This window comes from Sapajus apella, unplaced genomic scaffold, assembly GCF_009761245.1.
Source record: "Sapajus apella isolate SASKATOON/1434 unplaced genomic scaffold, GSC_monkey_1.0 scaffold59, whole genome shotgun sequence".
In the NCBI taxonomy this organism is placed as follows: domain Eukaryota; kingdom Metazoa; phylum Chordata; class Mammalia; order Primates; family Cebidae; genus Sapajus; species Sapajus apella.
Genome location: NW_022436999.1, coordinates 6,288,431 through 6,316,051, shown reverse-complemented (window position 1 = coordinate 6,316,051; position 27,621 = coordinate 6,288,431). Strand labels below are relative to the sequence as shown.

The 27,621-nt window shown below is 34.5% G+C and overlaps 1 protein-coding gene across 17 annotated transcripts in view; it reads left to right on the top strand.

The window, feature by feature from the left end:
* The window catches only part of GPHN (gephyrin), a 636,323-nt gene that overhangs the window by 237,861 nt on the left and 370,841 nt on the right, over positions 1-27,621 (top strand). For 16 of the 17 annotated variants that reach the window (XM_032246071.1, XM_032246064.1, XM_032246067.1 and 13 more), the window contains one exon: positions 17,502-17,559. The exons of the other annotated variant lie outside the window; for it this stretch is intronic. In XM_032246071.1, the coding sequence (XP_032101962.1) occupies positions 17,502-17,559 (58 nt within the window). The remainder of the gene's footprint in view (positions 1-17,501; positions 17,560-27,621) is intronic. 17 annotated transcript variants of the gene reach the window in all.

The window sequence follows — 27,621 nt, the reverse complement described above, 5'->3', positions numbered from 1 at the left end:
GGGAATTACTTAGTACCTGAGTAATTCTTACTGTAAAACATCCATAAATAATTGCTTATTTGTAAATTATGGTTAGAACAGTTTAATGAGATTTTTGAAAACAGTCTTTGTCTAGATTTAACATGATGTACCACTATTTTGAAGTATCTGTTCATGAGATTTACTGATTTGTCGCAAAGTTAGGTTAATTTATATAAAAATAGTTACTTTTTAACTTGGATACAAACACAACTTAATTTCTTTTTAAATGATTTTAAAAATTTACCGTCTTCATGCTTTACATCTTCAAGTCTTTTTAGTGTATTTTTAAAAGTAGTGGCTATGTCTTAATTTTATGTCAAAATCATACATTGTAGAGTAATCTTGAATAAGCCTACTAAAAATAGACTTCCTTTCTATTGTCTATTCAAGGTATGGCCAGTAGCTTGGTCCAGCAGTGTTGGCGTCACCTAGGACCTTGTGATCAGTGCCAAATTTCAGGTCCCACATCAGATCTACCCCATTAGAATTCATCTTGAAGTTTTAAGTGTTTACCTGGACCTACAGGTTGTCAACTCTAACTCTAGAATTCTGCTGAGACTGCCACCTAGTGACAGATTTATAAAATTTCTGCAATTCCTACATTGTGCTCTATAATGTTGCTAAGAATGCTAAGAAACCCATATTTGGTTTCTATTTTCTTATCAAAGTAGTAAAGTAATTTATGCAGAAGAGAAGAACTTACATTTAAAAGGAAAGTTGTACTTTTCTCACATGCAATCCAATACCAGCTCCCTAGGGACAGTCAACTTTTATTCTTCCTGATTTTAATTTTTCTAGTATTTACTTTCATAATTTAAAATGATAGTACTATTTGTTTCTAAATCTATGAAATTTTGAATATTTGTGGACTTCCTGTATAAAAGTTGAGGAATTGATTCACACCATCCCACTTCTCTTTGTTCCCCCATCCTTTTTGGTAATTATATTGACTAGTTCTTTAATTGATTCACCTTTTTATTTCACATACTATCCATTGATTTCTTATAACATTAAGTCTAGACATCTTCACCTCCCTCTATGTAAGTTGAGGAATCAGTATCCCAACTACTTAAAAAAAAAATTCTTGGGTAGAGGGATCCAAAATGGCTGAGCAGGATCAGCTCTGGATTGCAGCTCCCAGCGAGAGCGCAGAGGGTGAGTGGTCGCCACATTTCCAGATGGATTTTTATTGCCCACAGACTAGGAGATTCCCAGGCAGAGGAGTGCCACGAGTCTTTAACACGGCTGTTTTGGCTGGTGCGCGGGTCTCCGCACAAAAACTCACACAGGTCCAGGCGCCATTTCAGCTGGCAACTGGAGCGCCTGGGAGACAGGGTCACCCATTCAACTGATAAAAAGGGGACTGAAATAGGGAGCCAGGCCACGAGATTCCCGGGCGGGAAAAGCGCCACAAGTCTCCAGCGCAGCTGTTTCAGCTGGCACAGCGAGTCTCCGCACAAAAACTCACACACATCTGGGCACCTTTTCAACAGGCGTCTGGAACACCTGGGAGACAGAGTCGCTCATTCAACTGATAAAAAGGGGACTGAGGCCCGGCGTGGTGGCTTACGCCTGTAATCCCAGCACTTTGGGAGTCCGAGGCAGGCAGATCAAGAGGTCAAGAGATTGAGACCATCCTGGCCAACATAGTGAAACCTCATCTCTTAAAAATACACAAATTAGCCGGGTGTGGTTGCATGCGCCTGTGGTCCCAGGTACTCAGGAGACTGAGGCGGAAGGATCGCTTGAACCCAGGAGGCGGAGGTTGTAGTGAGCTGAGATTGTGCTATTGCACTCCAGCCTGGCAACAGAGCAAGACTCCGTCTCAAAAAAAAAAAAAAAAGTTGGTGGGGGACTGAAACAGGGAGCCAGGCCAGGAGATTCCCGGGTGGAAAAGCTCCACAAGTCTCCAGCGCAGCTGTTTCAGTGGGTCTCCGCACAAAAACTCACAGAAATCCAGGTGCCTTTTAAATTATATATCCTAAAGGAAAAAAAGCATACGGCATTAAAATTAGTATAGATTACCAGATTATAGAGAAAATAATCTCTCTTCTAAGCTATTGAAAACATAAAATTGATTTTTAAAACTTTTGTTTTGTACCTACTTTATTCTAAACACTAAGCCAAGTTTTGAAATACAGAAATGAATAGCTGAAACTATTCTTGACTTTTCACTTTTCTGTAGTAAAAGAGATATATGTGCAGTGAGTTTGAAGGCAGGACTTTTTATAATGATAAAAGGATCAATCTATTAGGGATACGTGACAATTATAAACATATATGTGCCTAACAACAGAGTTTCAAAATATATTAAGCAAAAACTGGTAGAATTAGAGAGACAAACATACAATTAAACAATAATAGTTGGGGGCTTCAGTTCCCCACTTTCACTAATGGATATAACAACTTTGCAGAAGAACAAGACATTATACTCCAGGGTTATACAGTAAAACCATAAAAATAGGTATGCAGTAAAGGTAGAATATAAGAGTTTATTTCTATTATTTCTGAGTATTCATGGGGTAAAGAATGCATTGAGAGAATAGAAGATGAATGTTTGAAACAACTCCTCAAGGTAATTGACTAGTCATCTATGCTTTAAAAGATATATATATATATATACTTGTGCGCTAGGATCATTAGAGAAGAGCATTTTAGACAGTGTATAGAAAGATGCGGATGTGTGTAAAAGTTTGTGTCTTTGGGCAGCTATTCGTGCCTTTAAATTGTTGAAACTTTAATAAGTATATTGAAGTGGAATAAGGGACGATTGTAATATTGGGACATGAAGTTGAAGAGGTACAGTTCTGTCGCAAGGCAGTGACGCCTATAGATAATGCGAGTACCTGTAATAATTACCCATCATCTATGAAATGTACCAAATTTTAATTATTACTATTCTTTAACTTCTTAAAGTGTATGTTAGTCATGATCTTATCTGGTATAGTTTTTAAAAATAAATTTAAATATTTGATCCTATGTAGAGTTTTAAAAAATTTTGTTACCGTTTTTAACTTTTATTTTATGTTCAAGGGTGCATGTGCAGACTTGTTATATAGGTAAACTCATGTCATAGGGGTTTGTTGTACAGATTATTTTGTCACCCGGTATTAAGCCTAGTACCCTTTAGTTATTTTTCCCAATCTTCTCCCTCCTCTTAACCTCCAACCTCACGTAGGCCCCAGTGTCTGTTGTTCCCCTCTATGTGTCCATGTGTTCTCATCATTTAGCTCCTGCTTATAAATGAGAATGTATGGTATTTGGTTTTCTGTTTCTGCATTAGTTCACTTAGGATAATGGCCTCCAATTCCATCCATGTCCCTGCAAGGGACGTTATCTTGTTCTTTTTTTGGCTGTATAGTATTCCATGCTATATTTATACATTTTCTTTATCCAGTCTACCATTAATGGGCATTTAGGTTGATTCTGTGTTTTTGCTATTGTGAATAGTGCTGTGATTAACATACACGTTACATGTGTCTTTATGATATAATGACATATTTCTTTGGGCATATACCCAGTAGTGGGATTGCTGGATCAAATGAGAGTTCTGTTTCAGCTCTTTGAGGAATTGCCACACTGCTTTCCCACAATGGTTGAACTAATTTATACGCCTACCAACAGTATATAAGTGTTCCTTTTTTTCTACAACCTCACCAGCATGTTATTTTTTGACTTTTTAATAATAGCCATTCTGATGGGTGTGAGATGGTACCTCATTGTGGTTTTGATTTGCATCTCTCTAATAATCAGTGATGTTGAGCTTTTTTTCATGATTGTTGGCTGTATGTATGTCTTCTTTTGAAAACCGTCTGTTTATATCCTTTGCCTACTTTTTAATCTGGTTGTTCATTTTCTTTTTGTACATTTGTTTAATGCTGGATATTAGACCTTTGTTAGATACATAGCTTGCAAAAATTTTCTCCCATTCTGTAAGTTGCCTGTTTACTCTGTTTATAGTTTTTTTTTTTTTTTCTTTTTTTTTTTTTTTTTTTTTTGCTGTACAGAAGTTTTTTAGTTTAATTAGATCCCATTGGCTTTTGTTGCAATTCCTTTTGGAGTCTTTGTCATGAACTGTTTGCCCATTCCTGTGTCCAGAATGGTATTGCCAAAGTTGTCTTCCAGAGTTTCTATAGTTTTGGGTTTTACTATAACGGTACCTTTAATATTAATGAAACTTGTAAAATGGTGAAAATGACTATAGAAAATTGTAACAAAAATCTATTTCAACTCTTCTATTGTGCAATATGTTATATACACTTATCATAGCTTTTTACCTTTAGTAGTAACTAAAATACGCATGTTTATTGATTCTGCATTTCCCATTCTATGTTTCGTGAAACACTGGTATTCCAAAAATATTAATACCGTACTAGTCCCCCTCATCCACAGTTTCCCTTTCTGTTGTTTCATTTACATGCAGTCAGCTGCCATCCAAAAATATTGATATTGAGAGAAAGAGACCACATTTATATAACTTATATTACAGTATATTGTTATACTTGTTCTATTTATTATTTTTGTTAATCTATTACTGTTTGTAATTTAAAAATTAAACTTTATCATAGATATGTGGGTAGGAAAGAACAGTATGTAGAGAGTTAAGTACTATTTGCAGTTTCAGGCATCCAGTAGAGATCTTGGAACACATCCCCCACAGATAAGAAGGGACTACTGGACAGATTCAAATAGGATGAATAAAAGGATTCTCAGACCTCTCAGTTCTTTCACCACCTTTCACCCAATGATGTCCTTCATCCTTCCTAAGCCACTAGCTCCAATGATCACACCTCAGCTCCTTTCATTACTAATAATTATCACTCCTCTATAATTTTCATTTCGGTTAGCACTCTCGTCAGTTGCCACTTCTTTCTACGTAACTCCCTTTAGTAACTCAACTGCAATAAATCTTTGTTCACCTTGGACCTCTAATTCTTTTTGATTGGCTCCTTCTTTCATTTCCCTTCTTGCCCAGTTTACATTATATAGTCAGTCTAATACTCTGTTAAACATGCCTTTAATTTTCATGTCCTTCTCTTGTCGTACTGTCTTTTCTTGGGTGAATAGTAGCCACCCATAGATAACACATACTAATCCTTAGAACTTTTAATGTTACCATATAATGAAAACAGATATTTACAGATGTGATTTGGTTAAAGATCTCGAGATACTATTCTGGATTATTAAGGTTGGCCTGAAATGCAATCACAAGTGTCCTTGTAAGAGAGAAGCAGAGGAAGATTTCATATAGACAGAAAAGAAGAGGACACACACAGGAAAAGGTGATAGGAATGGAAAGCAGAGATTAGAGTAATGTGACCACAATCAAGGAATACTGGCAGCCACCAGAAGCTTCAATAGGCCAGGAGAAGATTCTCCACTGGAGCCTCCAGAAGGAGTGTGGACCTGCTGACACCTTGATTTCCACAATCAAGTATCTCAAATCTGTGATACTGATTGTAGACTTCTGGCCCCAGGACAGTAAGAGAATGAGTTTTTATTGTTTCGAGCCACCAAATTTGTAGGGACTTACTACAGCAGCCATAGGAAACTAATACACTTGTCTAATTCATAAAACTGGTTAAATCCCAAGCCTCTGTCTATTTTGGACCTACTTCTTGCAGCTGAACTTAACTGGAGAAAACCATATAACCATACTGACGGATTCATCCTTAAATTTGTTACCACTAACTTTTATTAGTCCATTTAATGCAGTGCTTATTTTATTTCTTTAGTCCAGGGATTGGCAGATGTTTTCTATAAAAGGCCAGTGGTAAAAATCTTAAACTGTGATGTACTCTATATGGTCTCTGTCACAGTTCTGCTAGGGCTAGATTTTTGTCAGTCCCTGCTATAGTCCATTTTTTCTCCCATTATATTACATGACTGTCATATCTGCCTCTGTCTCCTTAAACCTCCAACACCTTCTCCCCAATTCTTACTTCTTAGCTAGTCACCTTGCTTTCCATGTGATGGAGAAAAGTTATCAAAATAGTACGTCCCTGTGTTTCACTACATCTTCCTACTTTCCTTCATCCGTCCAAATGCTTTGCCCTCTGTCATGTTTCTAATGATGAATATGCATGGAAGAACCATGGAGGCCTCTAACAAAGGTCAAGCCATCCATTTGTGCACATAATCCCACACCTTCTCATCTACCCAGAGACATAGGTCCAGCAATTGTTCTAGCTCCTGAATCTTTAATGTTCTCTTTCTACTTAATTTTTCTCATCAGCATACAAACATGATTTTATTGTTCTACCCTTTAAAAACTGTATCTGACCTCCTTTCTCCTTCCAGTTATTGTCCCACCTATCTTTTTCCCTTTATAGTAAAACTTCTCTTTATAGAGTAGTGTAAAAAGTGTCTATACCTTCTGTCTACAATTCCTCTCCTCCCATTCTTTTTATCTTCTTTTAAAAACTTACCATGTAAAATTTCAAACGTATATAAAAGTAGGAAAAATAGTTTAATTAAAGTTGCTATGTGCTAGTTACATAGTTTCAACAATTCATGGCCAAACTTGTCTCATCTCTATTCTCACTCTGTAAATATACTACTGTATTATTTTCAAACAAATTCCTGTCATGTATTTTATCCACAAATATTTTCATATGAAAAGATAACACCTCTTTAATTTTAAAATATAACCACAATACCATTATCATACCTATAAAAAACTATCAGTTTTAAAATATCATTAAATACCCAACTAATGTTCTAATTTTCCTGAATTTTATCATAATCCTTTTTTATTTTGACTACTGATTTGTTATAATCAGGATCTAAACAAAATTGTTTTGACTAGATACTTTTTTTTTTTTAGATGGAGTCTTCCACCGTTGCCAGGCTGGACTGCAGTGGTGCAATCTCGGCTCACTGCAACCTCCGACTCCCTGGTTCAAGCGATTCTCCTGCCTCAGCCTCCCATGTAGCTGGGATTACAGGCATGCACCACCACGCCCAGCTAATTTTTGTATCTTTAGTAGAGATATGGTTTCACCATGTTGACCAGGATGGTCTTGATCTCCTGACCTCGTGATCCACCGTCCTCAACCTCCCAAAGTGCTGGGATTGCAGGTGTGAGCCACTGTGCCTCGCTGACTAGATATGTTTTTTAATTATTTTTAGATCTGTGAGTTCCATCTTTTTATTTTTGTTTTTTTTCCAGGTAACTTATTTGTTGAAAACACCGGGTCCTTTTTGTTTTTTATCTGCAGAGTCACATTCTGGAAGCTGGTGATTGCAAGGATATGCAGTACTCTCCCTGTTTCTGTTTCCTGCACACTTGATCCCATTTCTCTTTAATTTATTGTTTGTTTGTAAGCAATAATATTTCATAGGTGATGTATATAGGTCTATCTGGAGGCATATATGTTTGTCTCCATTTTCGTGATATTAGCAGCTATTGATGATCATTTCCTGGTTTGACATTTGTTTAGGGGGTTGACCATGTTTTCTTGTACTCTCTCTAATCAGGGTTTAATTCCTACCATTCCAACAAAACCATCTTCTTGAGTTACTAGTTGACTTGTAAGCAGTATTTGACATACTTGCTCACTCCTGTCCTTGGCTTTCAGGTCTTTCCTCACTTAATGTAAAGGTCATTGTTTTCCTATAATTCTCCTGCTATTCTTCCTATCTCACTGGCTGTTTCTTTGTCTCTTTTTCAGGTGCTTCTTAATATTCAAGTAACTTAGGCCTCTTTTCTTGGACCACATTTTTTTTTACCTATATTCCCTTGGTGATTTCATACAAACTCATTACGTTAAGTATCACCAGTATACTAATGACTCCCAAATTGCAGCTCTAGAGTAATGTCCCTCTGAACTCCAGATTTGTACATCCAACTACCGCCTTGGTATCTCTCCTTGGATATATAATGGAAATCCAAAACTACGCTTGTCAAGAAGCTAAGTCTATCTTCCCCATCCCCTAAACTTTCTCTACTCATAGCCTTCTCCATTCCCAGTTGATCGCAACAGTATCCTTCCAGTTTCTCTGGTTACAAATTTTGGAATTAATCTACCTTCAAAATATGTCCAGAATCTGACCACTCTTCACCACCTCCACTGTTAATCAGTCTAGTTTAAGCCACCATCATATCTTGTATTGTTCATTGCAATAATCTCTTAATTAGTGGTCCTGCTTTACCCTTGCCAATCCCTACCCCACCCAGTCTATTTAACTAGCATCTAAAATTAGCCTTCTAAAACAGAAAAAAAAAAAAAAAAAAAGAAATAAAATCCTATTTGCTCAAAATCCTCTAATGGTTTCCCATATCACTAAGGGAAATAAACATGGCTATTATAATGGCCTAACTATATGATCTCATATCATATTATTCCTTGGATTTCTCCCCCACTTCTTGATTCAGTTCTAGGCACTTTGGCCATCTTATTGTTTCCAATATTCACCAGGCACATTCATACCTTAGGGCCTTTGTACTTGCTGTTTATTCTACTTGGAATAATATTCTTTCAGATATCATGTGGAGCTAGTTCTCCCTCTTTCAGGTGCTAACTTAAATGTCATCTTCTTGATAGTCTTCCTCAGCTATCTTATTTAAAAATTGCAATTCATCAACACGTCCTATTCTTTTTCTTTGTTTCATTTTCTCCATAACACTTATTACCACCTATCATGCTATATAATTTATTTGGTTATTGCCTGTCTCTCTTCTACCTCCATACCAAAATGTAAATTCTATGAGAAAGGAATTTTCATCTGTTTTATTTCCCAACATATCCCCAGTGGTGAAAATAATGCCTGGTTCATAGTAAGTGCTTAATTAATATGTACCAAATGAATTAGATTTACATATATTTTTATAACATTGGTTTAGACAAAGTTAATTAGATTTCTTTATTGCAAAACTTCCTAGGGACTTTAATATGCTAATAAAATTATAAGGATTAGCTCCAACAAAGGAATTTAACATGTTGGCTTCATATATATATATATATATATATACACACACACACACACACACACACACACACACACACGTATATATATACGCACACACACACACATATATATACACACATATATACACACACACACATATATATGTATATATATAACTTTGGGATTGCAGGGGAGAGCATCTATTCACATCTCAAAGAACACAATTTGGAGGTTGCTACTTTACTCATTCAGCAGACGTGTATTTAGTACCTGTATGACATTATCCTAGGCATTGTATAGAATTAAAAAATTCATCAAACTGGGATCCTATTCTTAGGGAGTTTACGTTCTAGAAAAAAAACAAAACAAAAAAAGCTAAAGCATATGAACAAGTGGTCACCCTGCTTCAAATATGCTTCTTTTCTACTCTTACCCTCTCAAGCCAGAAACCTGTATTTACCCTTGACTCCTCTTTTGTCTAAATTCTCAGTGTGTATGTCATCCATCGTTAATTCCTGTTAATTCTAACCTCTAGAATATATCTTGAATTGATGTACTTTCTCCATCCCCACACTCACATTCTGGGAGAAGCCACAGTTAACTACAGGTGGGCCACAGTCCCATCTGATTACTTAGATAGCCGGCCCTGCTTTTACTCTTTGACCTTGTGGTAGGCAGAATTTTGGACTCATGGCTTTAACCTGGTTTTGTTACTCCTGTGAATAAGTTATGTTATATAGCAAAAGAGACATTGAGGATGACCTTAAAATAGGGAGGTTATCCTGCATTATTTGGTTGAGCCCAATATAATCTCTTGAGCCTCTAAAAGCAGAGAGAAGGGCAAAAGAGGAAGTCAGGGAGATTGGAAACATCATTTCTTTATGTCAGATTATTTCAAAGATGTATTAGAATAATGAACAAATGAATAATAGCCAAATTCACAGGTACACATTTAGCACTATTTCTTCCTAGAGAGAATTGATTTTTTCCCATCATAATGACCAATTTAATATTCTTCTTTAAAATAATGAACTTTATCACCTCAGCCCTGTTATTTCTGATGTATATTTTTAAGAATCAAATAATTTTTAAAAGAATCAGATGTAATGCAAAAATGAAAATAAATTTTTTAACAAAAAGCAATAATGTGTACTTTCAAATAAATGTGATCTTTAAAATCTCTTTTGGTATGTTTACAATTACACAGATACTTTTTGCCCCAATGTTGAAAAACTTCTTGCAGTTTATTCTAGATATGATTTAATATATGAGCACATTAGAAAAATTAATGTCATACCCTTGAAATCGCAGGACATTTTTTCCCTTTCCTTCTTCATTCCTTTACTTCCTTCATTGTTGTTTAATCCAGACCATTTCCTTCCTCTGCCATTTGTCTCAATGGTCTCCCCAGAGAAGATTGCCGCTGTGCAGACTGAGTGGCCTATAAAGAGCAGAGCTACTCCTCCTTTGGGGAGTGCAATGGGGCAGACTTGTCTCATGAAAAATATGTGAGGAAAAAGGTGGCAAGTAGTTAAGTTCATTTGTGTGCTTTTTACATGCTGAAGGCTGATAAAATGGGCATAGTTGAGTATCAAGAAAATAAATTAGACACAAGAAAATAAATCACTGCCAATAATAGACTTGCTTTCTAATAAACCTTAGAATTTTTGATTTGGGGAAATTGTTGATAATGTCTTTCCTAGGTCATGACCCTCTTTTGCTTTAGAAATTAGACATCACTGAAGTAAGAGGTTTTTGTTTTGTTTTGTTTTTTAAGAAGTGGACTCTCACTATGTTGTACAGGCTGGTCTCAAACTCCTGGCCTCAAGAGATCCTCTCGCCTTGGCTTCCAGAGTGTGGGATTAGTGGCGTGAGCCAGTGAACCGAGCCCTGAAGTTAGTTCTAAATATTGTCAAACATATAGCATATTATTGTCATTGGGCCCTAGATAATCTTTATATTTTGCCATCTTGACCAGTGACATAAAGTTATTGAGCATCATATCTACACAGTTTTAGTATAGACATTATTTGGAATAATTTCTGTAATCTTGTCATTGTGATTTCCTCAAAGTGTTGTACCACAGAGAAGAAAATAATTTGAATGCAATTAGAAAAAAAAATTAACTTTTATTTTTATTCCAAAGCATTAGTAAGACATGGTCAGCAATAATGCATATATTTTACCTTATTTATTAAATTTGTAGTGCTTCCCAACACATTTCTTCCTGAGGTTGGACGTTTTTATAATACGAATTTATTTAACATTTTTGCACCTATGCATATTTTTTTCTCTCAAAAAGTCTTATATTCCACTTACATTGTTTAACGATCAGTTTAGTCAGTGTGTGATTCTCAGTTGGGAACTTTCAAAGTGATTGAACATAATTTTTCTCTAACCTAACTTTTATTCCTGTTTGATTTTATATGTGATTTCCATAATTATATTATTGTTCAAATAGAGCAAACCAGAGGTTCTTCCTTTGTACTGTTAACATGTATCCACTTTTCAACTATTTTTTTCTCTGTTCAAACATTTAAAAAATATAGCTACATTTGGAAATGATACAAAAGTATACTTTATTTAGAATACTGTATGAAAATTTCGAATGTCCTTGTCTTTTATTTTATTTTATTGAGATGGAGTCTCGTCACCAGGGTGGAGTGCAATGGTGCAATCTTGGCTCACCACAATCTCTGCCTCCTGGGTTCACATGATTCTTCTGCCTCAGCCTCCTGAGTAGCTGGACTACAGGCGCTCGCCACCGCACCCAGCTAATTTTTGTATTTTTAGTAGAGATGGGGTTTCACCATGTTGGCCAGGATGGTCTTGATCTCTTGACCTTGTGATCTGCCCATCTTGGCCTCCCAAAGGGCTGGGACTACAGGCGTGAGCCACTGCTCCCAGCCGTCATTTGTAAAATTCTAACTCTAGCTCTGCTCAGATACCTTTGCTTTAAAATATGCCTTTTCTCTGAATGCTACTGAAATTGTGAGATATTAACCTATATTATTTTAGTTCGGGGTGTATATTTGCAGGTTTGTTACATGGGTACATGTCACAAGGGTTTGGTGTATAGATTATTTTGTCACCCAGGTAATAAGCATAATTTTTTGATTCTCACTCTCCACCCTCAAATAGTCCCTGGTGTCTGTTTAAAACCTATAAATGCTTAACTTCTCCCAAGTGAGTAAAATTCAGAGAACAGTTGATTTATAGACTTTTTCTCCAAGAAATCATATTTTGAAAGATTGATGCATATATTAACATTTTATGTTATGTGTGACAGATTATGGTTTGACCTAAACAATGCTCAATAATTTCTTTTTGAAGGGAGGTTTTGTTTTTGTTTTTGTATTGTGTTATTTTGTATTGACATTACAAAAAAATTTATGTCATTTATTTAAGATACATGTTGATTTTATAGCACCCAATAAGTCCTTTAATAAGTCAAAAAGTACTCTGAGAAAGAAATAATTGTTGAATGAATCATTAAAATAATCAGTAAAAGACATATCATTGAATTAGATATTCTCCGTTTCTTGATTTTATAATTTTACTATTTGTTTTCTTAATATTGCAAATTTTAAAATAAACCAGTGATAAATTACATTAGTAGGAGATACAATTTCTTAGAACAATGTTAGATTGTTAAAATTAAAACTGGAAGCTACGGCTTTATCTTCTACCATAGAACCTTAAAGCGTAGAAAGCACTACAAATAATCATTTACAGAATTAATTGATGGTATGCGCATGTTAAGTAAGGCTAGAAGTTTCGACTTTGTATTTAATAGAGACTTTCCAATGATATTGAAAACTTTGGCATCATTCAGACAACAGGATCTTCCTGGGGAAATAAAATAGGAATAATACTACTTAATCTTAGTTAAAATGATTTCTGATAACTTTTATAAATCGCAGGAATTACGTGAAATACAGTGATTTTTTAGAACATTCTGTTCTAAGCAAGACTAATTCATTAAAGTTTAATGTATAAATCAATATTTTGGCTTCATTTAGAAATCACTAAACACATGCTTGCTTTTCCAGTCAAAAGTGAAAGACATTGAAAATTATAAAATACTGCCAAAGGAAATTAAAGAAGACCTAAATAAGTGGAAAAGCATCCCATGTTTATGTAATGAAAGAGTTAATATTTTTTAAAATGTCAGTACTACCCAAAGTTATCTACAGATTCAATATAATTGCTATCAATATTCTAGTGGTCATTTTTTTTTTATTGCAGAAATAAAAAAGCCAAACCTAAAATTTCTATGACATTTCAAGGGTCCCAGGTAGTCAAGACAGTCTTGAAAAAGAATAATATTGGAAGACTCACACTTCCTAACTTTAAAATTTACTACAAAGCTTAGAGTAATCAAGACAGTGTGGTATTGGCATAAAAATATACCTGTAGGCTGGGCACAGTGGCTCACACCTGTAATCCCAGCACTTTGAAAGGCCAAGGTGGGCAGATCACAAGATCAAGAGATTGAGACTATCCTGGGTAACATGGTGAATCCCTGTCTATACTAAAAATACAAAAAAAAAAAAATAGCTGGGAGTGGTGTCGTGCACTTGTAGTCCCAGCTACTCAGGAGGCTGAGGCAGGAGAATCACTTCAACCTAGGAGGCTGAGGTTTCAGTGAGCCAAGATCACACCACTGCATTTTAGTCTGGGTGACAGAGTGAGACTCCATCTCAAAAAACAAAACATAAAACAAAAAAATACACCTGTAGACCAATGGAATAGAACTGAAGATATAGAAATGAACTCATACATCTATGGCCAATTGATTTTTGACAAGGGTGCCAAGTCAAAACTGTGACAGTGGCTTTGAGAAAGGAGTTTCCTTATCAGCCAGTTTCCCACATGCAAAATAAATGACCCATACCTCACACCATATAGAAATATGAACTCAAAATGGATTAGTGACCTAAATACAAGAGCTAAAACCATAACGCTCTGAAGAAAACAGGGATAAATATTCATTGCCTTGGGTTTGGCAGTGGATTTTTATATATGACCCCAATAATATAAGCGACAGAAGAAAAAAATAGATGAATTAGACTTCATCAAAATTTAAGTTTTGTGCATCAAACAACATTATCAAGAAAGTGAAAAGACAACCTATAGAATGGGAAAATATTTTAAAACCATGTATCTGATAAGGGTTTAAAATCCAGAATATGTAAAGAACTTGTACAACTCAACAACTACAAAAAAAACACCTAATTTTAAATGCACAGAGGACTTGAATTTCTCCAAATATATACAAATGACCAATAAGACATAAAAAGATCCCCAGCATCACTAGTCAGTAGAGAAATGCAAATTCGAGCCACAATGAGAGGTTACGTCACACCCACGAGGATGGCCATTAAAAAATAATGAAAATAACAATTTTGGCAAGCATGTGGAGAAATTGGACCCTCATGTATTGCTCACGGGAATATATAATACAGCCACTGTAAAAAACAGCTTGGTGGTTACTCAGAAAGCTAGGCATAGAATGACCAAGTAATGCTACCTCCTAGGTGTATACCTAAAAAAATTAAAAAGAGGGACTCAAACAGACACTTAAATTCAACATAACATTGTTCACAGTAGCCAAAAGATGGAAACAATTCGAACATCTATCAACAGATGAATAAATAAATAAAATGTGGTATGCATATGTAATGAAGTATTATTCAGCCATAAAAGGGAATAAAGTTCCACTGTGTGTTACAACATGAAAGAATTTTGAAAACTTAATGCTGACTGATATAAGCCAGACACAAGAGGACAAATATTGTATGATTCCACTTACATGATATCTCTCGAACAGCCATATTCACAGAAGCAGAAAGTAGATTACAGGTTACCAGGAGCTGAGGTGAGAGGTAAATGGAGAATTACTGCTTAATGTTTACAATTTCTCTTTTGAGTGATGCAAATGTTTTGGAAATAGTAACGATACACAATATTGTGAATATATTTAATGCCACTGAATTGCATACTTTAAAATGGTCAAAATGCAAGTTTGTTAAATGTAGTTTGCAATAATAAGATTAATAGGAAAGCCAAAGTAGTTATCTATGAATGTGAAATTTATTTGGACTTTGTTGTATTCTATTTTATATGTCTACCCAATGCGAGTACTACATTGTCTTGATTGCTATAAGCTTTGTAGTAACTTTAAATCAGGAAGTGAGAATCCTTCAACTTTATTCTTTTGAAGTTTGTCTTACTATTCTCTGTCCCTTCAATTTCCATATTAATTTTAGAATCCTCTTGTCAATTTGTAGAACTGCATTCTTAAGCCCAGCTCTGCCACTCCTAACTGTGGGATTTTTGAAAAATTACTTGTCTGATATTTTTCATAATAATTTGTATAGGTTATAAGAATTAAATGAGAAAATACATGTAAAGTATAACATAATGCCTGGCACTTAGTAAGTGCTAAATATACTACTTGTAGTAGTATTTCAACTACTACTACCACTATCACTGCCAATGTAATACTATTTTTACATATTGACTATAGTAAAATAGAACTCTGTTTTTCCCCAGAGTGAATTCTTTTTTCAACAATGAGAAGGACAGTGCAATGTAACAGAACATGAAATTTGGAGTGAGTTATTATCTAGGCCTGAGTGCAGTAACTGAAATACTGATAGCATATTAAACTATCTGTGTTTAATGAAGTCATGAAAACAGAAATGTCATTTTCAGAAATCAGTTCAGAGGTCAAAACTACTAGTTGGTAAAGTTATTATTTTGGTTATAGTCAGGTAATAGAAAGAAATGATGGGCTGAAGTAGATTTATTAGTGAACAGGTGCTTTTAGTAATATAGATGACTCCATTGTTTCTATTAGTTTTTTTCTAGATTATTTCTAGTTTCTGGGATTTTTTTTCTGGTGTTTATATCAACTTTTATCTCCTTTCTCATTTCTATGTTTAGCATAATATGGAAGCCTTCCAAGTTTATTCTATTTTTTAGCCACTTGATCATATAGCTATCTTAGAGTGATCTTGTTTACTACATCACTGATATACCTTATATAAAGTGAATTAAGTTAAAATTCATTTGTTTCCACCATTCAATCATGGTACTTTAAATCTAAGAAATAATTCTCGGGGAGCAGGGAAAAAATAAAATAAATCAATAAGAAACAATTCTCAAATCAATATTTGAACACTAGTTTCATTAGTAAGAATAAGTGGTAATAAATATTAAAGCGTCTTAATGCATGTTTAATAAAAATCATTTGGTTGGTTTTTTTTTTAAATAGAAACCAGAATGGTATTTATTATTTTACATTTGGGAGAGGAGATATCCTAAAGGATCTAGAATACTTAAGTCTCTTATGTATGATACTCCTTTTTTTGTTACCGAGGTATACCTATAAGCTCAAATAAGTATTCACAAGGTTCCTTTGTAAGCATTGAATTGGAACAAAAGCAGTTAAGTAATTTGGAGTTTAATAGCCTAGAGTACCTGATAGAGATGTAATGGGACCCACAAATACCCTGTATGTAATTTTAAAGTTTCTAAGTAGCCACATCTTAAAAAGTAAAAATAAACAGATGAAATTAACTTTAATAATATATTTAACCCAAAATATCTAAAATGTTATTATAACATGTGCTCAATACATTAAAATTGTTCTTTTTTTAATACTAAGTATTCAAAATCTGGTGTGTATTTTACACTTACATACCTCTCAACTCATTCATTAGCTAGTTTCAGTTGCTTAAGAATTGCTGAATGTCTCTATGTCTCAATTTCCCAATTTTTATAATAGAGATAATTGCAAGGATTAAATCAGATAATATACATGATACATACCTGAACCATGATTTTATATAAAGCTTAGTTGCTTTCTAATAAATATTCCAAACAGGTGAATATGACATATAATGGCATCAACTGTCTCAAAACAAAGAACATTTTAAGGATTAAATTATCTGTAACTCCCAAATTCTCATCTCTTCCCCTTGGACAGTGCTGGGCACACACATCTCTCTGACTCCCTGTTGAAATTACTTTAAAAAAGAAGCAAAATCAATGTTGGTTCAACAGTTGTTGCAAATGTTATTACCACACTAATGCAAGATGTTAGTATCAGGAAAACAGGGTTGTGGGGAAGGAAGGGAGGGAATATGTGAATGCTCTAATTTCTGCTCATTTTTTTTGTAATCCTAAAACTACTATAAGAAGTAAAAGCTATGATTTCTTTTTTTAAAAAAAGCAAACATCATGTTTGCCATCAGTTCCTCATGCATGTTAGCTGTGACAGAATACAGTGGTAAAAGTGACGGTTTCAGCTTATTAATGACATCAATAAGAGGAGTGTAGTTATGGTTAAAAATCTAACTTAACATTTTCAGTAGTCATTCATTATCTACCTCTTTTAAACTAATAAATGGAAAACATATGCACAAAATGGTTGTTTTCCCTCCATGCTTGTTGGGGTGAATACCAGGAATTATTGTTAGCATTCTGATGGTAATGGCAGAAATCTTCCATATTTTTTAAACACTATTGTTGGTTTTGAGAATATTTTCTTCTAATTTCAGGTTGGGTGGGACTATATCAGCATACAAGATAGTACCAGACGAAATAGAAGAAATCAAGGTATAGTATGACATTTTTCACCTTCACAAAGACTTAGCATCTTGGTAAGGGTTGGGGAAGAATTGCTTTTTCTTTCTTTCTTTTTTTTTTTTTTTTTTTTTTTGTGTGTGTGTGTGTTTTTAATTATACTTTAAGTTCTGGGGTACATGTGCAGATCTTGCAGGATTGCTACATAGGTATACACATGCCATGGTGGTTTGCTGCCTCTATCACCCCTTCACCTACATTAGATATTTCTCCTAATGTCATCCTTCCCCAACCTCGCCACCCACTGCTATCACTCTCCTAGTCCCCCAACCCCCAACAGACCCCAGTGTGTGATATTCCCCTCCCTGTGGTTGATGTGTTCTAATTGTTTAACACCGACTTATGAATGAGAACATGAGGTGTCTGGTTTTCTGTTTTTGTGTCAGTTTGCTGAGAATGATGGTTTCTAGATTCCTCCATGTCCCTGCAAAGGACATGAATTCATCCTTTTTTATGGCTGCATAGTATTCCGTGCTATATATGTGCCACATTTTCTTTATCCAGTCTATCCTTGATGGACATGTGGGTTGGTTCCAACCATTTGCTATTGTAAACAGTGCTGCAGTGAACATAGGTGTGCAGGTGTCTTCATAATAGAACAATTTGTAATCTTTTGGGTATATACCCAGTAATGGGATTACTGGGTCAAATGGTATTTCTATTTCTAGATCCTTCAGGAACCATGACACTGTCTTCAACAATGGTTGCACTAATTTACACTCCCACTAACAGTGTAAAAGCATTCCTATTTTTCCATATCCTTTCCAGCATCTGTTGTCTACCGATTTTTTAATGATCACCATTCTAACTGTCATGAGATGGTATCTCAATGTGATTTTGATTTACATTTCTCTAGTGACCAGTGATGATAAAGCTGGAGGCATCATGCTATCTGACTTCAAACTATACTATAAGACAGCAGTAATCCAAACAGCATGGTGCTGGTACCAAAACAGAAACCCAGACCATTGGAACAGAACAGAGGCCTCGGAAGTAATGCCACACATCTACAACCATCTGATCTTTGACAAATCTGACAAAAACAAACAATGGGGAAAGGGTTCCCTGTTTAATAAATGGCGTTGGGAAAACTGGCTAGCCATGTGTAGAAAGCTGAAACTGGACTGATTCTTTACACCTTATACAAAAATTAACTCCAGATGAATTAAACATTTAAACAAAAGACCTAACACCATAAAAACCCTAGAAGAAAACTTAGGCAATACCACTCAGGAGATAGGCATAGGCAAGCACTAAAACACCAAAAGCAATGGCAACAAAAGCCAAAATAGACAAATGGGATCTGATTAAACTCCAGAGCTTCTGCACAGGAAAAGAAACAATCATTAGAGTGAACTGGCAACCAACAGAATGGGAAAAAATTTTGCAAGCTGTCCATCTGACAAAGGGCTAAATATCCAGAATCTACAGAGAACTTAAACAAATTTATAAGCAAAAAACCCCATCAAAAAGTAGGCAAAGGATATGAACAGGCACTTTTCAAAAGAAGACATTTATGCAGCCAACAAATATAATAATTGCTTTTTCAAATGCCATTGAATCTTTGGGTATGTTAGAATATTATTTAATTCTTGGTTATCATAGTTGCATTAAAAATTTATATGTGTCAGATAATCACCATCAGATTTGTCTGCCATTTGCAATGCATTTCTGAGAAAAATATTAGAAGAATCAAAAAGGATCCCTTTCCTGTGCTGTTCATTAAAAATCTACATAAGAAAACACTGTATATAAGCATTGGTATGCATAACGGATTATCTTTTTACCTTGTTGCAATTTCTTTTCCCTATAAGCCTTCACCAATTTTAAATATCAGTCTTTTAGTAGATATTTTTCTGGGTTCCTTTGAAAATACAATATACCAATTTTAATTAAAAATTTACATTAAAATGATGAAAAAACGACTTACTCTTTAAAAATCAGAGCATTTCTACATTCTTCTATCTCTAATGTTTTACTAAGTCTTATGGAATATTAATCTTCTAACATAATATAGTGTTCTTTTTCAAAAGCAATTTATCATCTATTGAGAACTGAATATACTATTTGTTTTATGAGTAAGATTTAATAATTGGATAGTAATAGTGAAGGATAGACAATACTGGTTAAGTTGTTAACAATAACATGTAAAGATCACAACAAATCATTAAGCTTGATTTGATTAAACTTTTCAATATCAAGTTCAGTAAATTCAAATCTTTCAATAAATTCAAATTCAAGATAATTATTTAATTTTATGACTCAATGGGTTTTTTGTTTGTTTTAAGACAGAGTCTCTCTCTGTTGCCTAGGCTGGAGTGCAGTGCAGTGGCATGATTTCAGCTCACAGCAACCTCCAGCTCCCTAGTTGAAGTGATTTTCCAGCCTTAGCAGTATACAGTGTTCCATTTTCTTCACATCCTCACTACAGTTGTTATTACCTGTCCTTTGGATAAAAGCCATTTTACATGGGATGAGATGACATTGTAGTTTTGATTTTCATTTATCTGATGGTTAATTATGTTGAGCACCTTTTCATATGCCTACTTGCCATTCGCATGTCTTTTTTTAGAAATGCAAATCTTTTGCATTTCTTACAGGATACAAAATCAACATACAAAAATCAGTACCATTTTTATTTGCCCACAGTGAACAATCTGAAAAAGAAATAAAATATAATCCCATTGGCAATAGCCACACATAAAAGTAAATACCTAGGAATTGTAGGAAATGCAAATTGAAATCTTTCACCTATTTTTAAATTGGATTATTAGATTTTTTTTTCCTATAAAGTTATTTGAGCTCCTTTAATATTCTGGTCATTAATTCCTTGTCAGATGGGCAGCCTGCAAATATTTTCTCCCATTCTGTGGGTTATTTCTTCACTCTGTTGATTCATCTTTGCTGTGCAAAAGACTTTTAATGTGATATGCTTCTATTTGTCCATTTTTGCTTTGGTTACCTATGCTTGTGAAGTGTTACTCAAGAAATTATTGCCCAGATCAATGTCCTGGAGAGTTTCCCCAGTGTTTCCTTGTAGTTTCATAGTTTGAGGTCTTGCATTTAATTTTTTAATGCATTTTTGTTTTTTATATGGTGAGAGATAGGGATCTAGTTTCATTTTTTAGCATATGGATATTTAGTTTTATCAGCACCATATATTGAAGAGAGACTTTTTCCCAGTATATGTTCTTGACCTCATTGTTGAAAAAGAGTTCACTGTAGGTATGTGGATTTGTTTCTGGGATCTCTATTCTGTTCCATTAGTCTATGTGATTGTTTTTATGCCAGTACTGTGATGTCTTGGTTATTATAGCTTTGTAATATAATTTAAGGTCAGGTAATATGATTCCTTCCAGTTTTGCTTTTTTCTTATTCTGGGTCTTTTGTGGCTCCATATAAATTTTAGGATAATTTTTTCCATTTCTGTGTAGAGTGCCATTAGTATTTTGATAGGGATTGTATTGAATCTATAAATTGCTTTGGGTACTATGAACATTTTAACAATATTTATTCTTCTAATCCATGTACATAGAATCTCTTTTTATTTTTTGATCTCTTTAGTTTCTTTTATTAGTGTATTATAGTTTTCACTAATCTTTTATTAAGATCTTTTGCTCTTTGGTTAAATTAATTCCTAGATATTTACTTTTATGTGTGGCTGTCGCAAATGGTATTATATTTTCTTTCTTTTTCTGATTGTTCACTGTTGGCAAATAAAAATTGTACTGATTTTTGCATGTTGATTTTGTATCCTGTACCTTTCTAAATTTATCAGTGCTAATAGTTTTCTTGGGTAGTCTTTACACTTTTCCAGATATAATATCATATCATATGCAAATAAGGATAATTTTACTACTTCCCTTTCAGTTTGGATTTTCTTTTTATCTTTCGCCTGTCTGATTGTTGTATCTAGATCATCCAATACTATGTTGAGTAACACTGATTACAGTGGTCATACTGGCCTTTTTCCAGATCTCAGAGGAAGAGCTTTCCGTTTTTCCCCATTAATTATGACATTTGCTGTGGATCTGTCATATATGGTTTCTGTATTTCAACTCAGTTATATTTAGTCTATCCCCAGTTTTTTAATGGCTTTTAGCCAAAGTGATGTTGGATTTTATCAAATGCTTTGAAATTATCATATGATTTTTTTCCCCTTCGTTCTGTTGATAGGATGTATTACAGTGATTGATTTGTGTATGTTAATCCTTGAATCCCAGGGATAGATCCCACTTCGGCATGATGAATGATCTTTCTTTTTTTTTTTTTTTTTTTTAGTTTTTATTCTGAAAGCTCTGATTAGCCATTGAAGGATTTTTATTTTATTTTATTTTTTTAGAGACAGAGTCTTACTCTTTCACCCAGGCTGGAGTGCAGTAGCGCTATCTCAGCTCACTGCAACTTCCACCTCCCTGCTTTAAGCAGTTCTCCTGCCTCGTCTTCCTGAGTAGTGAGGATTACAGGTGCACAACACCACACCCAGCTAATTTTTTTTTTTTTTTTTTTTTTTTTTTGTATTTTTTGTAGAGATAGAGTTTCACCATGTTGGCCAGACTGGTCTCAAACTCCTGACCTCAGCCAACCCAGTCACCTCCACCTCCCAAAGTGCTGGGATTATAGGTATGAGCCACTGCACCCAGCCTAGCCATTGAAGGGTTTTTTTTTTTTTTAAATTATTATACTTTAAGTTCTGGGGTACCTGTGTAGAACGTGCAAGTTTGTTACATAGGTATACATATGTTATGGTGGTTTGCTGCATCCATCACCCCATCATCTACATTAGGTATTTCTCCTAATATCAGAGATTGAAGATCAACTCAATGAAATAAAGTGAGAAGACAATATTAGAGAAAAAAGAGGGAAAAGAAATGAACAAAGCCTCCAAGAAATACGGGATTATGTGAAAAGACCAAATTTATGTTTGATTGATGTACCTGAAAGTGACAGGGAGAAAGAAACCAAGTTGGTTTCTTTTTCAGGATATTATCCAGGAGAACTTCTTCAACCTAGCAAGGTAGGCCAACATTCAAATTCAGGAAATATAGAGAACACCAGACAGATAATCCTTGAGAATAGCAACCCCAAGACACATAATTTCCACCAGGGTTGAAATGAAGGAAAAAATGTTAAGGCCAGCCAGAGAGAAAGGTTGGGTTACCAACAAAGGAAAGCCCATCAGACTCACAGCAGATCTCTTGGCAGAAACCCTACAAGACAGAAGAGAGTGGGGGCCAATATTCAATATCCTTAAAGAAAAGAATTTTCAACCCAGAATTTCATACACAGCCAAACTAAGCTTCATAAGTGAAGGAGAAATAAAATCCTCTATAGACAAGCAACGGCCAAGAGATTTAATCACCACAAGGCCTCCCTTATAAGAGCTTCTAAAGGAAGCACTAAACATAGAAAGGAAGAACCAGTACCAGCCACTGCAAAAACATACCAAATTGTAAAGACCATCGACACTATGAAGAAACTGCATCAACTAATGGGAAAAACAGCTAGCATCAAAATAGCAGGATCAAACTCACACATAACAATATTAACCTTAAATGTAAATGGGCCAAATGCCCCAATCAAAAGACAAAGACAGGCAAATTGGATAAAGACCCATCTACACCTGAATTGATCAAGCAGAAGAAAGGTTATCAGAGATTGAAGATCAGCTCAATAAAATGAAACAAGAAGGCAAGGATAGAGAAAAAGAGTGATAAGAAATGAACAAAGCCTCCAAGAAATATGGGATTATGTGAAAAGACCTAATCTACATTTGATAGGTATACCTGAATGTTACAGAGAGAATGAATCCAAGCTGGAAAACACACTTCAGGATATTATCCAGGAGAACTTCCCCAATCTAGCAAGGCAGGCCAGTATTCAAGTCCAGGAAATACAAAGAACACCACAAAGATATTCCTCAAGAAGAGCAATCTCAAGGTACCTAATCGTCGGATTCACCAGGGTTGAAATGAAGGAAAAAATGCTAAGGGCAGCCAGAGAGAAAGGTCAGGTTACCTACAAAGGGAAGCCTATCAGACTCACAGTGGAATTCTCAGCAGAAACCCTACAAGCCAGAAGAGAGTGGGGGCCAATATTCAACATTCTTAAAGAAAACTTTCAACCTAGAATTTCATATCCAGCCAAACTAAGCTTCATAAGCAAAGGTGAAATAAAATCCTTTACTAACAAGCAATTGCTGAGAGATTTCATCACCACCAGGCCCACCTTACAAGAGCTCCTGAAAGAAACACTAAACATAGAAAGGAACAACCAGTACCAGCCACTCCAAAAACGTACCAAATGGTAAAGATCATCGAAACAATGAAGAAAATGTGTCAACTAATGGGCAAAACATCCAGCTAGCATCAAAATGGCAGGATCAAATTCACATAGAACAATATTAATCTCAAATGTAAATGGACTAAATGCCCCAATCAAAAGACACAGACTGGCAAATTGGATAAAATGTCGAAACCCATCAGTATGCTGTATTCAGGAGACCAATCTCATGTGCAAAGACACACATAGGCCCAAAGTAAAGGGATGGAGGAAGATTTATGAAGCAAATGGAAAGCCAAAAAAAAAAAAAAAACAGGGGTTGCAATCCTAGTCTCTAATAAAACAGACTTTAAATCACAAAGATCCAAAGAGACAAAGAAGGGCATTACATAATGGTAAAGGGATCAATGCAACAAGAAGAGCCAACTGTCCTAAACATATATGCAACCAATACAGGAGCACCCAGATACATAAAGCAAGTTCTTAATGACCTATAAAGAAAATTAGACTCCCACACGATAATAGTTGGAGACTTTAACACCCAATTGTCAATGCAACAGAAAATTAACAAGGATATTCAGGACTTGAACTCAGATCTGGACCAAGCAAACCTAATAGACATCTACAGAACTCTCCACCCTAAATCCACAGAATATACATTCTTCTTAGCACCACATCACACTTATTCTAAAATTGACCACATAATTGGAAGTAAAACACTCCTCAGCAAATACAAAAGAATGGAAATCATAACAAACAGTCTCTCAGACCACAGTGCAATCAAGTTAGAACTCAGGATTAAGGAACTCATTCAGAACCACATACTTCATGGAAACTGAGCAACCTGTTCCTGAATAACTACTGGATAAGTTATGAAATGAAGGCAGAAATAAAGATGTTCTTTGAAACCAATGAGAACGAAGGCACAACGTACCAGAATCCCTGGGACACACTGAAAGCAGTGTCTAGAGGGAAAATTGTAGCACTAAATGCCCACAAGAGAAAGGAGGAAAGATCTAAAATCAATGTCACGATTAAAAGAACTAGAGGAGCAAGATCAAACAAACTCAGAAGCTAGCAGAAGACAAGAAATAACTAAGAGCAGAACTGAAGGAGATAGAGACACAAAAACTCTTCTAAAAAAATCAATAAATTCAGGAGCAATTTTTTTTTGAAAAGATCAACAAAATAGATTGCTAGCTAGACTAATAAAGAAGAAAGAGAAAAATCAAATAAATGCAATAAAAATGATAAAGAGGATATTGACATCAATCCCACAGAAATACAGATTACCATCAGAGATTACTACAAACACCTCTCTACAAATAAACTAGTAAATCTAGAAGAAATGGATAAATTCCTGGACACTTATACCCTCCCAAGACTAAACCAGGAAGAAGTAGAATCCCTGAATAGACCAATAACAAGGTCTGAAATTGAGGCAGCAATTAATAGCCTACCAACCCAAAAAAAAGTCCAGGACCAGATGGGTTCACAGCCAAATTCTACCAGAGGTACAAAGAGGAGCTATTATCGTTACTTCTGAAACTATTCCAAACAATCCAAAAAAAGGGAATCCTCCCTAACTCATTTTATGAGACTGACATCATTCTTATACCAAAACCTCACAGAGACACAACTAAAGAAGAAAATTTCAAGCCAATATCCATGATGAACATTGATGGAATGACTTTTCTAATGTATTGCTGAATTAATTTTGATAGTATTTCATTGAGGAGTTTTGCATCAATATTTATGAGATATTGGCCTGTAGTTTTATTTTTTTGTGTGTCTTTGGTTTTAGTATCAGGGTAATGTTAGCCTTATACAATGAGCTTGGAAGTATTCCCTTCTTCTGTGTTTTTCAGAATAGTTGGAATAGAATTGGTATTAATTCTTCTTAAAATGTTTGGTAGAAAGAAAGGAAGCCATTGGGTTCTGGACTTCTCTTTACTGGGAGATATTTTATTACAGCTTCAATCCCATTACTTGTAATTGCTCTATTCAGGTTTTGCATTTTTTCATGGTTCAGTCTTACTAGGTTGTACATAACTAGGAATTTGTTCATGTCTTCTAAATTTTCCAATTTATTGGTATATAGTTGCAAATAGTAGCCACCAATGATCCTTTGAATTTCTGCAGTATCAATTATAATGTCACCTTTTTAAAAAAAATTGTATTTATTTGGATATTCTCCCTTTTTTTCTAGTTAATCTGGCTAAAGGTTTGTCAATCTTATTTAACTTAAAAAAAATGTTTGTTTCATTGATCTTTGGTATTTTTTTCTTCATTCCAATTTTATTTATTTCTTCTCTGATCTTTCTTTTCTGCTACTACTTTTGGGTTTGATTTTCCCTTGATTTTGTAGTTCTTTAAGATGCATTATTAGATTGTGTACTTGAAGTTTTTCTTTTTTTGTTTTTTTTTTTGATGTTGGCCCTTATGACTATAAACTTCCTCTTAATACTGCTTTTGCTGTATCCTATAGGTTTTGCTATGTTTTGTTTCTATTATCATTTGTTTCAAGAAATTTTTCAATTTTCTTTTTAATTTCATTGACCCACTAATTATTCAGGAGCATATTGTTTAATTTCTGTATATTTATATAGTTTCCAAAATTTGTCTTGTTATTGATTTCTAGTTTTATTTTCATTGTGGTCAGAGAAGATTCTTGATATTATTTCAATTTTTAAAATGTTTTAATACATGTTTGGTGAACTAACATGGTCTGTCTTTGAGAATGTTCCCTGTGTTGAGAAGAACGTGTACTCTTCAGCCATTTGCTGAAATGATTTGTAAATATCTATTAGATCCATTGTGTCTATACTGCAGACTAAATCTGATGTTTCCTTGTTGATTTTCTTTCTGGAAGATTTTCTAATGCTTTAAGTGGGAATTGAAGTCTCCAGCCACTATTGTGTTGGGGTCTCTCTTTAGCTGTGGTAATATTCGCATAATCTGTCTGAGCCCTTCAGTATTGGCTGCATGCATGTTTAAAAATTTTATGTCCTCTTGCTGAACTGACTTGTTTGTCATTATATAGTGACCTTCTTAGTCTCTTCTGATAGTCTTGGTCTTGAAATCTATTTTGTCTTCTGCAAGTATAGCAACTCCTGCTCTTTTTCTGCTTTAATCGTCATGGAATATCTTTTTTTATTTATTTACAGTCTATGGTGTCTTTGTAGGTGAAGTGTGCTTCTTGTAGGCAACAGATCAATGGGTTTTTGACCAATGGGTTGTTTTTTCATCCATTCTGCCAGTCTATGTTTTTTAATGGAAGCATTTGGTCTATTTACATTCAAACTTATTTTTGATAAGTAAGGATTTTACTCCTGCCATTTTATTGTTTGTTCTCTGGTTGTTTTGTGGTCTTTTCTTTCTTCTTTCTTTTCTTCCTGTCTTTCTTTAGTGAAGGTGATTTTTCTCTGGTGATATGATTTAGTTTCTTGCTTTTTATTTTTTTGTCTCTATTTTATGTTTTTTGATTTGATGTTACCATGAGGCTTGCAAATACTATCTTATAACATATTATTTTAACCTAATAACAACTTAACACTTTTTGCATAAACAAACAAGCAAGCCACAAACTGATAATAGTCTACACTTTAACATTATCTCTCCACTTTTTAACTTTTTTATTTTTTATTTATATTTTATTGTATGGACCATGTCTTCAAAAGTATTTCTATTTGGTTTATTATTTATTCTTCCTACTTAAGATTAGAATAGTCTACATACCAAGGTTACAGTATT